General features: G+C 37.4%; 2 protein-coding genes and 1 non-coding gene across 6 annotated transcripts; 2 read left to right on the plus strand and 1 right to left on the minus strand.

Annotated features, from left to right (window-relative positions):
- Window positions 1-400: 400 nt before the first annotated feature.
- On the plus strand, window positions 401-9,723 carry LOC147473496 (nicotinamide/nicotinic acid mononucleotide adenylyltransferase-like). 4 transcript variants are annotated; one of them, XM_086587364.1, is made up of 10 exons: window positions 401-1,024; window positions 1,394-1,755; window positions 1,868-1,941; window positions 2,583-2,668; window positions 5,464-5,547; window positions 7,915-7,999; window positions 8,616-8,695; window positions 8,921-9,022; window positions 9,247-9,305; window positions 9,384-9,723. In XM_086587364.1, the coding sequence occupies exons 2-10, from the start codon at window positions 1,622-1,624 to the stop codon at window positions 9,484-9,486; spliced, it is 807 nt and encodes a 268-aa protein (XP_086443490.1). In that variant the 5' UTR covers window positions 401-1,024; window positions 1,394-1,621; the 3' UTR covers window positions 9,487-9,723. The 4 variants fall into 4 exon arrangements, with proteins under 4 accessions (XP_086443490.1, XP_086443492.1, XP_086443493.1 ...); XM_086587366.1 differs by having other exon boundaries at window positions 1,485-1,755; XM_086587367.1 differs by having other exon boundaries at window positions 1,614-1,755.
- On the plus strand, window positions 580-651 carry TRNAT-CGU (transfer RNA threonine (anticodon CGU)). Its single transcript has one exon. It is a non-coding gene; the product is annotated as a tRNA-Thr (tRNA).
- An 872-nt stretch (window positions 9,724-10,595) lies between the features above and the next one.
- LOC147473498 (nuclear transcription factor Y subunit B-4-like) lies at window positions 10,596-13,317 on the minus strand. Its single transcript, XM_086587369.1, has 2 exons — window positions 13,161-13,317; window positions 10,596-11,429 (listed from the first exon to the last, which is right to left on the minus strand). The coding sequence occupies exons 1-2, from the start codon at window positions 13,213-13,215 to the stop codon at window positions 10,879-10,881; spliced, it is 606 nt and encodes a 201-aa protein (XP_086443495.1). The 5' UTR covers window positions 13,216-13,317; the 3' UTR covers window positions 10,596-10,878.
- Between the last annotated feature and the right edge of the window lie 2,829 nt (window positions 13,318-16,146).

Genomic DNA, 16,146 nt, shown 5'->3' on the forward strand with positions numbered 1-16,146 from the left:
TTGGTTTTATGCTACCTGAGCGGAAAACTGTATAATGACAGAAAAATGCTGTAGATTGGCCTTTTAAATCCTAAAGAAGTGAAATGCTGGTCTACTAGGGATACTGCTTATGGTTTTATATAGAACTAGCATTTGTACGTACAGTATGTTGTTTCTTAGCGCTTCAGAATATGAGAATACACCCAGGAAACATTGCAAAACCAAAAGGTAGATTGAGAGAGTTGATGCAGGCTGCGCGATGTTCGAATGAGTTGACAGAAATATCGTGATGAACAATTGTTCTTCAAATACAGAAGAGATCAAGGACTGAAGATGTGAGATTCCGAGGAATCATGGTAAGATATACTGGAGTGCAGCTGCAATACTCTTATTGGGCAAGTGGCACAGTTGAGAAATAGGGAAATCAATAGCATATTTTGATTCAGTTCACAAGGATCAAAACATGGTTAACAGCCTAGTAAATATAGGTTCGGTTCAAGAAACACCACACCTTCAAATAAATGGAATATATAATCCTTGTCGTTACATAAAAAATAATAAACAATACGAATCTAAAAAAGCAAAACTGCTAAACTGCGAGCTTCCATAGCATAGTGGTAGTGCGTTCGCTTCGTAAGCGAAAGTTCGCGAGTTCGATCCTCGCTGGGAGCTTGAGTTGTTTTTCGTAAAATGACAATTTCTCTCTCCTTCTCTACCCCCACCCACTTGAATTAAAAGAAAACTTAAATCATAAGACAAGTTTTGAATCGGTTCCTTTTTTCGTCTTGATGCATATTTGTTTGAGAAAATCTCTAAATATAATATTCCAGTAGTGTATGGCTCTTACATACTAGTGCACCTGAAAACCTCCCATTCTTGGAGTTTTTTCAAATGTTGCTCTTGTTACTTCATACATCTATTTGAAGCTAATCAATGTTGGGTTTCTTTCTTTTTACTTTTCTAGGTTTGTCTTATATAAGCCTCTGCTAGATCAAATACTCGAAAAGAAAGTGCCAAAGTTAGAAATTGAAAACTGCATAAGAAGGTACATACTCTTTTTTTTTGCATGCACACTCATATAATTTGCTTAAGTTGAGCTGTTGTATGAATTAGTAAGATTAAGGGGTTATATTTATATACAACATATTGGTTAAACAAGTATTGATCAAGAATGTTTTTCTGTTGTGTGTCGATTTTTGCTTCAAGTATTGTTGGACAAGTAGACCCCCATGTTGAAGCCTGGCCCTAATACTGTACTAGGATATAGTATTGAGGTCTGCAATGTTTTTAGTGTGAACCTACTTATGTTAATGTCTGCGATGAACTTGTTAATGAGCAAGTCAAATCTGCTCAATAGAATATAGGATTGAGCTAGTGAGGTGATTTACTTTCTTATTTATCTATGTTTTTGTAGCATCCTCGTTTTTCTGTTGCTAGGGGCCGAGAAAATGTATCTGATCTTAAATTCTTAATGTTGGGTCTTATTTGAACTTGACGCTGTTCAGTCTTCAGTTATTTGAATGGCAATCAGCAATCCTTCCAAGCAAATACGCTCACGCCCCCACTGCAATGCAGTATACTAGTTCATGTTTTTTTCTACCTGTCTCCACTCTTGCTTAACTTTTGTTCGCCAGAATTATGAATGAACTCAGAACCAATAAAATTCAATGAATGGACTATTACCTGCAAAGTCACAATGGATATTCCACTGCCCTTGGACAAACTATCTTTCCCATCACCGAGTAGTGATGCCACCACACTCGATGCTGTTAATAGGTAAAGCTTATATTATATTTGTTTTTTTTTATCATATTTATGAATTACAACAACTTGCATAACTTCTTAGAAGCATTTTTTTAAGACTTTTCTTGTATCTTTGGTAAACTAGAGACCAGACATGCATTGTTTTATTAGCAACTGGAAGCTTCAATCCTCCTACATATATGCACTTGCGATTGTTTGGTAAGTTCACTTATTTGTTAGATGGAAGGATTTCTGTCAAAGTAAGTAGACTCAGTCACTCGAGAAAGGAAATAACTTTATTTCTTTGATAATTGAGTACACAATTGGTCAGCTCGCATAGAGGTTCCATGGTTTTATTGGCATTAATGTGGCTGGTTGTGACGTCCAGCATGTTGGCTAGCCCACGTCCACACTCTCACTGCTGCTTGGCGTGTTCTAAAGGACGTATGTGGCACGACAAGCAGAAAGCAGCAAGACATCGACCTTCCCACTTTTATATAATCCATAAATTTGTGTTTCATATTAGTTTTAGAATGCATAAAGAGGCAAATGTTGAAACATGTCGATTGAGTTTTCACCGAATCAATTACTTAGTGACCTTTTGCTGCAAAAAACTTGTTCGCTCATTGTTGATAATCCTGAAAAAGTATGCATCAACCAATTTTCTTTATGCAAGAATTGTCGTGGATAAAATATGTGAACCATTACAACTTGTGTGAGTGCACGTTAACCCATATTTCTCAGATAATAATACTTTTATAGTTTATGTGGATATATGACCTGTCATAGCAAAATACGATATTTTTTGTTAACTTCTCTGAAACCTCTAGTATGCATTTAATTAATTCACTCATGTACAGAACTGGCAAGAGATGCACTGAGTTTGGACGGTTGTTATGTTCTTGGAGGCTATATGTCACCTGTAAATGACGCATACATGAAAAGAGTATGTAGCCATCTGTTGCCTGTTATCAAAGCAATGGATTAAAATTTCATTATGATAACATACAAATCATCGTCTGTTTGTTTTTCTTTTGAGAAGTGTTATTTAGGTTTTATGCATTTCAAAGGCACCAAGTGCAGTAGTGGTTGCACAATTGTGCCTCTTATCTCTAGTACCTTTGTCAAAAGGATGTGGAAAAGGAATTAGGTATTTTGGTCCCGGAAAATGAAAAATAACACGGTAAACAAACTTACCAAATAAGTAAAGCAACAAATTGGAAGGAATCAGAGGGTTACACTGTTTTCACGAAAAACTATGTATATTATCCTTAATGATTTAACTCTTTTGAATAAGCATCACTTCTGATAGGAGATACTAGAAAGACAGGATCTCCTTCTAAGCAATGATTGTGATTAAAGGAAAAAATAATGAGGACGAAGATTGATGGATTTGGGGTACAAATTTTTATGAAGTTTGATGAATTTATAGGAATCTTTTCTTTTTTTTGAACTAGATTAAGGGTTATGGCTGACCCTGACCTATATTAAAACCTCATATAAATCTTTGCATCTGTATCCTCTTTTACATATACGTTGAGCTTCTCATCAAGAGGAGGTATGAAAAAGTTACAAGATTGATGACTAGATATGCTAGCTAAATAGTCAACAGCCCTGTTTGATTCTCTGTAAACATGAACCACAGACACAGTGCAGTTCATGATGCTCTTAATAGCAAGTACCAGGTTTAGGCAATACCATGGTGGCGGTTCCTTATCTGTGAGTATTCTTACATCTCTGAGAGAGTTAGTAGCTACTATAATCTCAGACTTGTTTATCTTTAGGCACCCTTGCAGCCTAAGTTGAATGCCCTTTAGTTCTTGGTAAAGTACCGACCTCAACACTCCTTCACTGGTGTAGATAAGTAGAACCTCCCCTTCGCTATCTCTTATAACCCCTGCTGTACTACATCTCTCCTCTATCATTGAACCATCAACGTTCAATTTCACTATATTTTCTAGAGGTTTGGTCCATAGACATGGGATTGGATCCTTTCTCTTGTACTTTTCTTGAAGCCCAAGTCTTTCAATTAGAATCCTTCCTCTCATTGTGTCATCAATCTCTGAAATCTGGCTTTGCAGGTATGTTTTCATTTATGAAATCAGGTTGTTCAGCACCACCGTACAAGATAAGTTAGTGTTCCTGAATCTCCTTGCATTTCTCTCTTTCCAAATATGGTTCATAAGGATCCTCCATTCTCTCTTTGAATCTCCTTGAATTCTCAGCCCAGCAGATTTTTGATACTTTTCCAAACTGTATTTGTGAACGAACACTCAAAAAAGAGATGTTTTGAGTTTTCTCTGGCGTTGTGACAGAAACAACGCTTCGATTCCATTAACACCTTTTTCTTGATCGGTCTATCTTGAGTAAGAAGGCGCCACGACATGAGTTGCCATGAGGAGAAAGAATGTTTTGGAACCACCAGTTTTCCCCACACCATATTATACCACATGACTTTCTCTCTAGGGATCCTTAGGGCATTATAGGCTGACTTTGAATTGTACATCCCATCTGGTTCTAAAGTCCACACCACTCTATCCTCCTGTACATGATTGCATATCTCTGTACTTAGAATCTTTCTTTTCAACTCTCCCTCCGGCAAACTGTGGACATTAGAGTTCCATACTCCATCTGTGATCAAGTCACTAACTTTGGCTTCCAAAGGTAAAATGCAATTGATTCTTTGCAACTGAATCATTAATAAGAATGTTGTCACTGCACCATGGCTCATACCGTACTTCTATGTTTCTCCCAAAACCAATGATATATCGGATGAACTTTGAAGCCACTTTTCTTATATGTAATATGTTTCTCCATGCCCAAGAGCAATCTTGTGGTACCTTTTGGTACCTTCTGGTACCTTCATATGCCTAAACTTCTTTCCTTTAATGTGTTGGTTCCACACCCACTTAGTCCATAGACTCTCACCTTTAGTTACGATCTTGTACACTAACCCACAATAGGAAGCTTTATTCCAGATTCTAAGATCCATGATATTTTGCCCACCCTCCTTTGGTAATGCAGTTTTGAGACAGCTTGAGTGGTGCATGCTACTATTCTTAGAAGAGCCACTCCATAGGAAGTCATTACAAATCTTGGATACTTGATCAAGCACTGTGACTGGCAGTACAAATGTTCTTGCCCAGTATACATGGAAAATTGTAAGCACTGAGTGTATAAGTTCAAGTCTTCCAGCATGGGATAGGCATCGGTTCTTCCAGTTTTGAATTCCGCAAGTGATCTTTTCTACTAGAGGGTAGCAGTCTTTAATGCCCAGCCTAGTGGAGGGTGAGTGGCAGTCCAAGGTATGTGACAGGTAGCTCATTGAGGGTCACTCCCATATAATCTCCTCTCTCATTCATTCATGGCACCAGTGAGGAGAGTGGTTTTCAAGGAGTTTGCTTTTAGTCCAGTGGCTGCTGCAAAACTCTCAAGAACATCTGAACATGTTTAACAGCTGACATAGATTGAATATCACCTTTGAGGAAGAGAAGTAAATTATAGGAATCTTATTTGAGTATATATGTCACAAATGCCTTTTGGCGTTGAAATGAGGAATGAGGCCTCTTGAGGTCTTAACCTACATTATTATTTTTTTATTTAACGTAATCGTTTATTTTATCGTACATTTTTCTTATCTCAGGTTTTGCAAACTTTTTATTTACTGTACATTTTATTTATTTAATTTTCGTTCTACGTGTCTCAATATGGAAGCCACTATTAATTTCGCATACTTTATAGGGCCTGGTATCTGCTGAACATCGACTTCAATTGTGTGAACTAGCATGTAGAAGCTCGTCTTTTGTAATGGTGGATTCATGGGAGGTACTTAATATGCGAAGTATACTTTGATTTCCCTTTTCTATGACAATTATAGTCTTTTCTAGGTTTATGAATAACCATCTTTTTTTTTTCGTGGTTGTGTCTTGAAATTGTATTAGCAGTATGTATCTGTTTGTCGAGTTGTCAACCTTCACAATGTCCTACTTTCCTATTCTTTTTCTTTGAACAAATCTTGGAGTTAGACAGACCCCTACATTAATATCTTGGATAAACCTTGCCACTCTATCATCAACGGTATTTCAAATCCAGAGGAGTGAAATAACAGTTACTATCTAGTTCATTGCCAATACTAGCTAAGTGATCTGTTGCCCTATTGGTTTCCATATAGTGATGGATACAGGCATTAGCGGAGCCACATTAGAGTGACTTGGGGCACGTGCTCCAGGTGAAATTTTGAACACTAACTAATACTATTGCCTTGCTACTGATAATTTAACATTAGTAATTCTATTGCATTGCCACTGCCTTGTTTCTTTTCATGTAGTGGACTGTTACGAGCCGTTGTCTTTTTAACTTATAAAACACATGTCAGGTTAGCTCATATTAGGTTATAAACTTCTACAGAAACATGTTAAATCCAACTACACATGATTCCTTTTAAATCATTTTGTTCACTATAGTATTCAACTTGATAAATTTACAGTTTAATGGTCGATTGATCACATGGTGTCTGATTTTAGTGCGCAAGTTAAATCCTACATGACGACTCCGCGTCTCGTTTGACTCCTTTTAAATCATTTTGTTCTTTTGTAGTATTCAACTTGATAAATTTACAGTTTAACGCTCAGTAGTTCACATGGGGTCTGATTTTAGTGCGCAAGTTAAATCCTGCATGACGACTCTGAGTCTCCACTTGACTCGTCCGAAATTCTCATTTGAGTGGTCACCCGTGAAAGCAAGTAGTAGGAACTACTCCACTTCAAATTTTGGTAGTTTTAGTTAGATTCATACTAGATGATAACTTTATGACGCAAAAGACAATGTTTGAAGAGGGAGAAAAAAGCAGTTACTCCGACTCTCTAAGTACCCCATGTGTAAAAGTTTCCTGGCTCCACCCATGGATACAGGCTTACAGTTAAGGCCTGTAACCAATGTGAAAGTTCATGCATAGCTGCTACTACTTAGCACAATAGCAAGGTAGATTTTCTATCTTTCTGACTATGTTCATTGCCCTCATACAGTCAGTTGCAACTATGATTCTCTTCTGGTTTTGCTTGTTGCATCTTCTGCATCCCAACAGTATGGTAGTTCTTGGTAAATGTCTGGTTTGATATCCTTTAAAGTTGTGTGTGTGGGTCAGGAGAGTATTGCCCTCTTCATATCTTATAATTCACCAGCATCACATCTGCATCTGTAATTGCATCATAACTTTTACTTCCCCAATGTTACACTTGAATGCTTGATCCATGACTACTGAATTAAAGTTCACATGCTTGAACTCCACCATAATACCAAGTCTATTCAGAATGATCTTGCTTGACATGATCCCTGATACTACTTAGTAGTCCTGATAGCTAGGTTTTCATTTCTTTCATTATGTTGTCACAACATGCCAAGGTTGGCTCGAGCTCCTGAACCTTCTGGATTTGCATCTTTCCAAATAAAACATAGTAACACAGATGAAAGCATTGTATATTTCAGGCTTTTCAGAAAATATATCATTCCTTATACAGATTTGCATCAACTTCAGCAAATCCATGTTAACATTGTTGTCACATACCCGAATTCCTAGGACCTGTTTGATGCTAGACTAAACTGCATTGCTATAGGGACAACTGAGAAATAGGTTTTTCTAGTGCTCCATTTATTGATTGCATAGACAACTTGAGGTCTGAGTAAGCATGTATTGGGTGGATATGTTGCCTGCAAAGTGTTCCCGTGAGGTAAACAAGTGTTTTGGCATAAGTTACTTACCCCATACAGTGGTATACCAGCTGACTTAATTCTTGGAATCCTTAAAGTATAGTAATAGATTCTGAACTTCTTCAAATAAAGTGTTAGGTACCATATCCGTGTCCTGGATGTCATAAGTTCTTTGTTGTATCCCATATCAGTTTTACGTATATCAGTGTCGCAATGTCTTCTATGTTAATGACTTTCTAGAATTAGATTTGCTTTCAAAACCAATTGAATTCTTCTATGGGTAGAAAAAAAAATAGATTCTTCAACTGGAGGGATACATTAATCTCTCTATTCAATGGAGAATAACACGTGTTTTTTGTGTATTAATGTCATGTTATTTTTCTAGAAGATAGAGTATATTTCTTACTGTGATTTTAATCTGAAGTGAATTTCACATTACATTGAAAATTAATTAATTATTGAGAAAGCTTTATAATTTATTTGCAGGCTAAACAAAGTAATTACCAGCGCACCTTAACTGTTTTGGCTAGAATTTCAAGTTCCGTTTGTGAGAGCAAATCAATTCCTAGAGGTAACATATACCAATTATGTGCATTGAGGTCCATAATCTTTCTTTTGATGTATACTCTTACATTGCATGGACTTTTAATCTTAAGCAAGAAAGAGAAATGCAAAGGGCAAATAAATTTTCGGTCTTCATAATTCCTTGTGCATGCTAAGAAACAGTGGTGGCGATGGTTAGGTTCTAGACAATTGGACTTGACGTTCATGATTTTCTCACTAAACGAACCCTGTAACCGGATTGATTTTCTACTTGGCACAAATTAGTTTATTGACATCCATAATCCAAATCCAACGATTCTAAGAAGTTAGATATTATAGGTGAAGGGGAGTTTGTGGTAATGAATACTTGAGACACACTGTTGTATCTTTTCATTGTCTAGCGTGGTTTTCTTAGAACAAGTTTGGTAGATCTCGTGCAATTTATATTTATGACATTGTCGTCTTATTAGTTGTTTTTTCTAGGAACAAGTATTGTACCTCTAATATTGACAGCACCTAATTGTAAATACAATTAAATTTGAAGTGTCATTTATCGTGGGATATGTTTGGTATATAATGGGAGTCTGTTGCTTTCATTGTGTGCCTGGTGAAATTTTAAAACTACAATTTGTTTTGTGATATAGAGTCCCTCAGGGTAATGCTGGTCTGTGGTTCTGATCTGCTTGAATCATTCAGTATTCCTGGAGTATGGATCCGTGAACAGGTACTTGAACATTTATAAAGGAAAGAGTGGAACTGGTCTCAAATAAGTAGATCTTTCTTAGATTTTTTTTTTCCTTAGAATTGTTGCGCGCGCTTGATTAAAAATTTCTTATTTATTGAGGGCAAAGAGGTGAGGGCTAATGCTAATTTTTACTTTACATATTGAACAAATTGTTATTTTTTTCATGTATGCTAAAAACTTGATTAAGTTGTTCTTATTCTTTAGGTCAGGGCTATTTGTAGAGATTATGGTGTTGTCTGCATAAGAAGAGCAGGAAAAGACATTGAAAGTGTAATTTCTGCTGATGACATTTTGAATGAATATAAGGTAATAAAGAGGAATATTTGGTTATACTGCGCATTGTTGTTTCGTTCTAACGTAATGTATGATGAGTCGTCAATAAATCACAATTATTTAATTAATCAAAATAATATCATCCATCTATGTACTTATTAACACATTTCCAGTCCATGGGTGAATATTACCAGAGTGTGAAGTCTATAGAGGAATGCAGTCTAAAAATTTGTTACTATGATTTTTTTCTCCTCCAGAATAACATCAAAGTTGTCGACGAACTGGTGCCAAATCAGATAAGTTCAACAAGAGTAAGGTAAATAATATTTACTTTATCCACTGAAAACCAGCCAATAAACTGTATAAGGAGTCTTATGTTTGTCTCTCATTGCAGGGAATGCATTTCGAGAAGGCTGTCAATTAAATATCTAACCCCAGATGAAGTAATTGAGTATGTCAAACAACAATCTTTGTATTTGGATTCAGCGAACAAATGAGCTATTTGGGCTATCAATCATGGTTCAGACCTTTATGCTTAACCCATGAATTGAGTTTACAGACCTTTCTTAGTAGGACGGTGTTATTAATGTGGGCGTAGGCATTTCACATGAAACAAACAAGTTACTAGGTGTGCTGGTAGAGTGATTTTGTACAGCGTCTCTTTCATGTAAAATGCGGATCTAAATCTACTGCATGCAAAGTGTTTTTATATTAATTATTTTATTTGGCGTTGATCTGGAGAGTGTAGGGGAAGTACAGGACCAGCTCCGGGGATCCAGGCCAGACCACTGAGGGCCTACCATTTGGTTTGGTGTTTTTTTTTTTTTTTTTTTTTTTGAGAGGGGAGCAGTTTAGAAGACAAGTTTTTCTTAATTGTGTCACCCTCTGTTTTCTATCCTCACTTCAGAACCTGGGCTCACCTCACCCTCATTGCTATGCAATTAAATGCCCAGGGAAGGGAGTAACATTGTTGCTCAGGTTGACGGAGCCTATAACTACCAAACCTCGCTGCTGCAACGGAATGCCCCTGGGATGGGATCGTGGAAGCATTATAAAATTCCCCGAAGTGAGCAACTCTTAAATTGCTTTGAGCAGGGGAGAGTAATACTCTCGCTTGAACTAACTTTTTTATCATTAGAGCTCCCTATTCATAACAATTTTCCTTCTGTATTATAAGAGCTAAAAATGCGCAAAATTCAGTGATTAATTTGTTCACAACCATGGAATATTATGTCATTCAAGGATGCGTTTAGAACTGACTTTCAAGAGTTTAGACTTACTTCGAAATTTATCTGTTATTTTTTCATGGAAATGACTGCGTTTTGGAAACTATGAGAATTCTCACCCTAACCAAATTTGGTGAGATTTCGAATTCTAATGTGTTTTGGATGCCTATATCTAATATCGATGGCATGGACTCCCTCCTAGGTGGGAATTTAGTTAATATGTTGAGACTGTTCAAAAATTTGTTGAGACTGTTATAACCAATTTTATTCTACCATCGATAAACAGATGATGCCGATAGTTAGCATGTAGTATTGAAGTATTCTTCAAAACCATCTAAGGTGCGAAGGCTAATTATGTTTATCAGAATGCAATTATGGTATATAAAACAAGCAAACAAACGCTTACTCCTTTCATTCACCAGAGAATAGTTTCCTCACACGCCCACTGCGTGCAGAAAGGAATACACTGATACACTAGAAGACTGAGAACCACTGATAAGTAGAATAGACAGAGTGAAAACTAAACCAAGATAAAAACTAACAAAACACACAACCATCCATGTCTTCTTCATTCTTCACTTACAATACTCATCACCTATCAACCATGTAAACCCATCTCTCCAGAAACTGAGTCTATATGTCCTTGCTAGGATAGAAGGACATTTATCTAAAACCATAAGGATCAAAGCAAGCCATTGAAGGCTGATGAGCTGAGTTCATATTAACCCCATCCTTGACAAACCCATTGGCCATTGGTGGTGTTAAAATTCCCTGGTGAGGAGCCACATGAAAAGGTGGTCCATATGCTGCAGCAACCAAGGGGGCCATCTCCATAGTTCTCTTCGCCAAAGGGTCACCCCTTATCGAACCACGGTCACCTTCAAATTCACGATAGCGATGGAGAAACAGAGTCAGAGGTGCAATGTACTCATCGAAACCAAGCTTGCCCATGGCCCAAAGTACATCCTCGGCAGTGATGGTCTTGCGCTGCTCACGTTGGCATCGTTCATTTGCCTCACTCGTTATGAAACTGATGTACTCAGATACACATTCCTGGATAGTTTCCTTGGCATCATCAGAGATCTTTGCATGAGAGGGGAGGATCCTTCGCATGATTCGGATCACATTGGCTATTGGCAAGAAACGATCCTGCTCACGCACAGTACAAGTGGAATTCTCATCGTTGTTGTTCGCACTTTCAGACAACTTAACCCCTAATAAGATTAAGAAATTAATTAAAATAATCCATTCAGGTCATTTAGCAGCTGGAAATACCGAATACGAGACGCATGCGTTATGTGAGAATCAGTAGATGCTAGTGGCGTGCACAACATTTTCAAACAGTTTACTAAATGCTTGTGCATGCACTACAAAGACCATTAATGGATCTCGTGGTAATTCTCCCAGTCTCATGTTTCTAAACTGTCGCCAAGTGGGTTTGGACTTTTGGCTTTATGATGACAAAATCTGGGGTACGTAAGCTTATGTGTCTCCTACGAATTCAAATGAGTCCAACAACAAAAAAAGCATGCTTTTTGTTGCCACATAAATATCTCGAAGAAAATGACAAAAGTCAATGCGATAAAGCAAAATACACAAAGCATTAAAAACGAAATCATACTGGAATACTGGATCCAAATTTTAAAACCTTTTTTTTTTTTTTTTTTTTATATATATATATATATACTTATTTTTTCGTAACGCTTAATCTTAATCTATCACATAAGATTGAAAAAAAAAATGAAATTTTCAACTGTTATGTCATTAATAAAAAAAATCCTTTATTATACTTCTTCATTTGGGCAAGAATAACTATGAGTACTCAATGACTATATCGATTATGTTGGAAACTGCATAATTAGCTCTAGAAATTTAAAGCAATAACATTAAGGGTGTCTGACTTTTTTAGTAAATGGGGCAGGGGGGGGAGAGGGGGAGGGGGAGGAAAAACCTGTAAGCTAGCTAGCAAAAGACAAACGTGAAGTTAAAAAAACAATGGTTAAATAGTCAAGTACACCGACGACGGTCACCAAGAGCATTAGTATTCTCTGAAAGACAGGTTTATTCTTTTTTTTTGGCAAATCCAGTTTTATCACAACAAGAATCACGAGTTTTCTTTTTTGCTGGAAGAATCATGAGTTAACGTTGCATGATTTCCAAAGGTCTGCCAGGGGAAGAGCACGAGGTTTCCCCAAACAACACTAGGTGGTAACAAAAGGTAGAACCCAAGTTCAAGTGGGTCCTACTGAGTGCTGACTCCTGGTCATGGAACAAAAATCAACAGTTCAAACCAACATAAGAAAAAAATCAGAACGATGCATCAGTTTAAATTAGTAAGGAAAACAAAAGTGAGATCGATCCTTTTTTTTTTCTATAATCCAAAAATAAAGTAAGCTCGATCATATAGAGAACTGATATGAAAAGAGCATGCATGCAACCATTGTGATAAACTTTTTCTCAACATAAAGATCAAATCGCATATACAAAGGGATCAGGGAGAATATCTATCCAGACTGATGAGACCCTTGGGAGATTCCAAAAAAACCTAGGAAGCAATGAAGCATTACTTGGCATGGAAGAACAAATAATAAAGCAGCAAACTTTAAAATACAAGAGGGCCGGGCAATATAAGATATATGGTACTAATTAATGGTATAGGTGGTCTTGGACAAAAAAATCAGGAGTTGAAAGATGCAACAATTCATCATAAAGTAATGGTGCCTGCATGCAAGAAATCAACAAGTAAGATAAACTAAATTAGGACACAATTCACAGTAACCTCTAGACAACTTTATCTATCAACTAACTATGAATTTAAGAAGAACATGCAACTTGCAATTTAAGAAGAACATGCAATAACAACGGAGGAACAAAACAAAGAGCACGAAACCAGTTCAATTTACTGTACAAAAATGTTCTAAAGGTATTCTATGAATCTACATTACCAGAGCTTGATTTTGGAATCCTTTGAAAGCCATTAGAAGCACCTCCTCCTTCCATCTCCCTCTCTTTCTCTCTCTTCTTTCTTTTTTAAATCTATGTATGCCTTACTAGTTGAACACTAAGTAGGTGGATTTATAGAACAGAAATGCTTTTCCACGTGGCAATCGGCGTTGGAAACAAGGAACCATGCATATATAGCCTGTGGTTACACTCTTCATGGTTGGACAAGACTCAAGAGTGCGTGATGTACGTGTTACAGATGGTTAAGGGTAGTGTGGTGTTTTCCAATTTTTGTCTTCTAAATTGTTACTACACCCAGGAGGCCAGGAGTTGCTTATTGTTTCTGTATACACTCGTGTCACATTTTTAAAGGCCTATTAAGATCAATTGACCAGTTTTCACCCTCCCAAACTCCCGACTCCCAACTCCCATCTCAATGACTATAATTTCAAGTAGTAGGCCGGCTTGGCCCACACACTACCTGACCCATCTAGTTTGAAGCCCACTGTAGTATTATTTGGAAAAGTGACTAAACAAAGGAAACTTCTAAAAATGCTCTTTTACTAAATTTAATTCTTGTCGATCTACTAAGTGCGACCGCGTCGACCACAATTTTAACAAAATTATTCCCCTAAAAATGGCTCCATTGGTCCGATTGTCCGGGGTGCTAAGACAAGATATATATGACGATGAAATTTGTCGTAATGCAATTAATTTTTCACTCTTTTTATTCTGGCTTGCAATTAGTGAATTTGCGTTCGACATTATGCCAAAGTGGCGCTCGCCATGGATTTTGGTGTCGCTAGCCTTCCATATGCAGATAGCTCATCGACCACTTTTTCCAAATGACGTGTACATTTATTTTTATTTTATTTTATTTTATTTATGAACAATCGATAGATAAATGCATTTTTATTTGATGGATCTCTTGATATACACATACTCTATCATCCATTGCCCATTTTCAAGAGGATCTAGTCCATAGATTGTCCCTCTCCAGGCCCATAAGAGCAGGCCTTAAAGTGGGATTGTTTTACTTTTTCAGATTACTTTTATCAATGAGACCCTTGGACATTTGGACCAGGGATAATTTGGGTTCTTACAAAATCTCATACATACCAACCAAAAAATTCCAAATTGAGGGCTTTTCCATTGCAATGTTACGCCATTTAGATGGAGAAGACTAAGAGGCCACTTCTGGCCCAATGATTTTCCAGCCTTTTAGTTGCAGTAAAAGGAGTATGGACGGGCTTTCTGAAGACCCATTTTCCATTTTATTAGCTATTATTTACGGGCCTCTCCAGATTTTCAATTTGGGTCTGGTGTTAAAACCCCTTTTAGTTTCTATGCTTTTGCTGATTTTATTTGTAACACTTCATATTGACTTTCAAGTTGTAATCAAATTTTTACATGGGTCGTTGATACATGCTACAAAACATTCAAGAGAATGCTCATACACTTCAAGCGGTGATAATCTGAGCCCAGTTAAGCGTGGGCGCATGGCTTGCCCCCCTCTTACAAGTGTTTTTTTTTGGCAACTAAGTTTGTTGTTCTTTGTATGTATCTGATTACCAAAACAAACAAGAAAGGGAGTTTCTCTTTTACATGCTATATGATGCTGTGTATATGTTCATGCAGATAATTTCAAATATCTACGTCATACCAAACAGTTCTTTGACACATGGCTTGACAAGTGGTACACTGTTCCCATGTGGCATCTAAGCCAGGTTTCACAACAAGGAGATGAAAATCCAAACCATGCACATGATCCAGTTAGAGGCAGAACTTATCATTCAATCCTTCTCCAAGTAAGATATCTCATTCTCTCTTGAAGTCAGTCAAGAATGGCACTTGCAAGGTTCATTTTCCTTGTAGCATTTTCGTTATCAACAATAATCTTCACAAGCAGCAACTGCAGTGCAGATATTGTGGGTGGAGATAATTCTCAAGACAACACTGGCTCACCAAACAACATAATTTGTCCCAACTGCACCACCAACTGCCCGTATCCATGCTCTACCATCCCTCCACCACCCCCATCAACACCATCGATTTATCCATCATATGCACCGCCACCACCACCTCAGGAGCCCAGTGGTGTTTATTGCCCACCAACACCTGTACAGTGCTGCCAACCAACACTACCAGGTCCTTATGGTTATAGGCAACCACCTTACTACCACTATCCAGAATCATCTTCTTTGTGTTCTGTCTCAATCAATGGACTCTTCCTATCAATTTTCTCCTTATTTCTCTTCACGCAAGTCAATATTTTCTAATTGAACTGTAACTTATTTTTTGTTCCCAAAGTAATTAAAGTTTGCATGAATGTTTTATTCAAGCGGGATATTCTAATAAGATTTTGTTTATATTTGTAGTGTAAGTATTAAGTAAGCTGTACGTGCTAGTTCCCGTGTTGTAACTCAGTAACTTTTTATCATTGCGCAAATACATGATTATCTTGTTCATGCAAAATCATTTTTGTGTGTGAGAGAGACGTTGGTCCCATACCTGTGATTTGTTTGTTTAGTTTTTCACCTGGTATTAACATAACTGTAAAGTAGCGTTTTAGTTTTCTCCTAATTATAGTAGAAGAGGTCGAGATGGGTTTGGACTTTGGATGGGACCGAGGTCGCTGTGAGCGAACTGCCTACGTATCTTCTCTTGTTCTTCCTTTTGTTGGGGAGAGAAGAATCGTCCCCGTAGTTCCAGTAGATGGTATTTATAGGATTCTAGGGGTGGAGATCCTTCAGACACGTGTACCCTTTGTGTACAAATGTAGGGTAGAGATCGTGAATGAGTGCTGGAGTGGTTTTGGTGTGAGTCATACTCTGATTGGGAGTTGGCGCGGTAGTCCCTATTTCCGGTGGTGGGAAATGCAAATAAGATTTTGGCAATGATTACATCCGGTGGGGGCGTTACGTCTCGCCAAGTGTTAAATCTTGAAGTATCTTCGTTCGTACCACCTACTTGTAAGTGAGAGTCGCC

Source organism: Coptis chinensis, unplaced genomic scaffold (genome assembly GCF_015680905.1).
Source record: "Coptis chinensis isolate HL-2020 unplaced genomic scaffold, ASM1568090v1 utg2425_pilon_pilon, whole genome shotgun sequence".
Taxonomy (NCBI): domain Eukaryota; kingdom Viridiplantae; phylum Streptophyta; class Magnoliopsida; order Ranunculales; family Ranunculaceae; genus Coptis; species Coptis chinensis.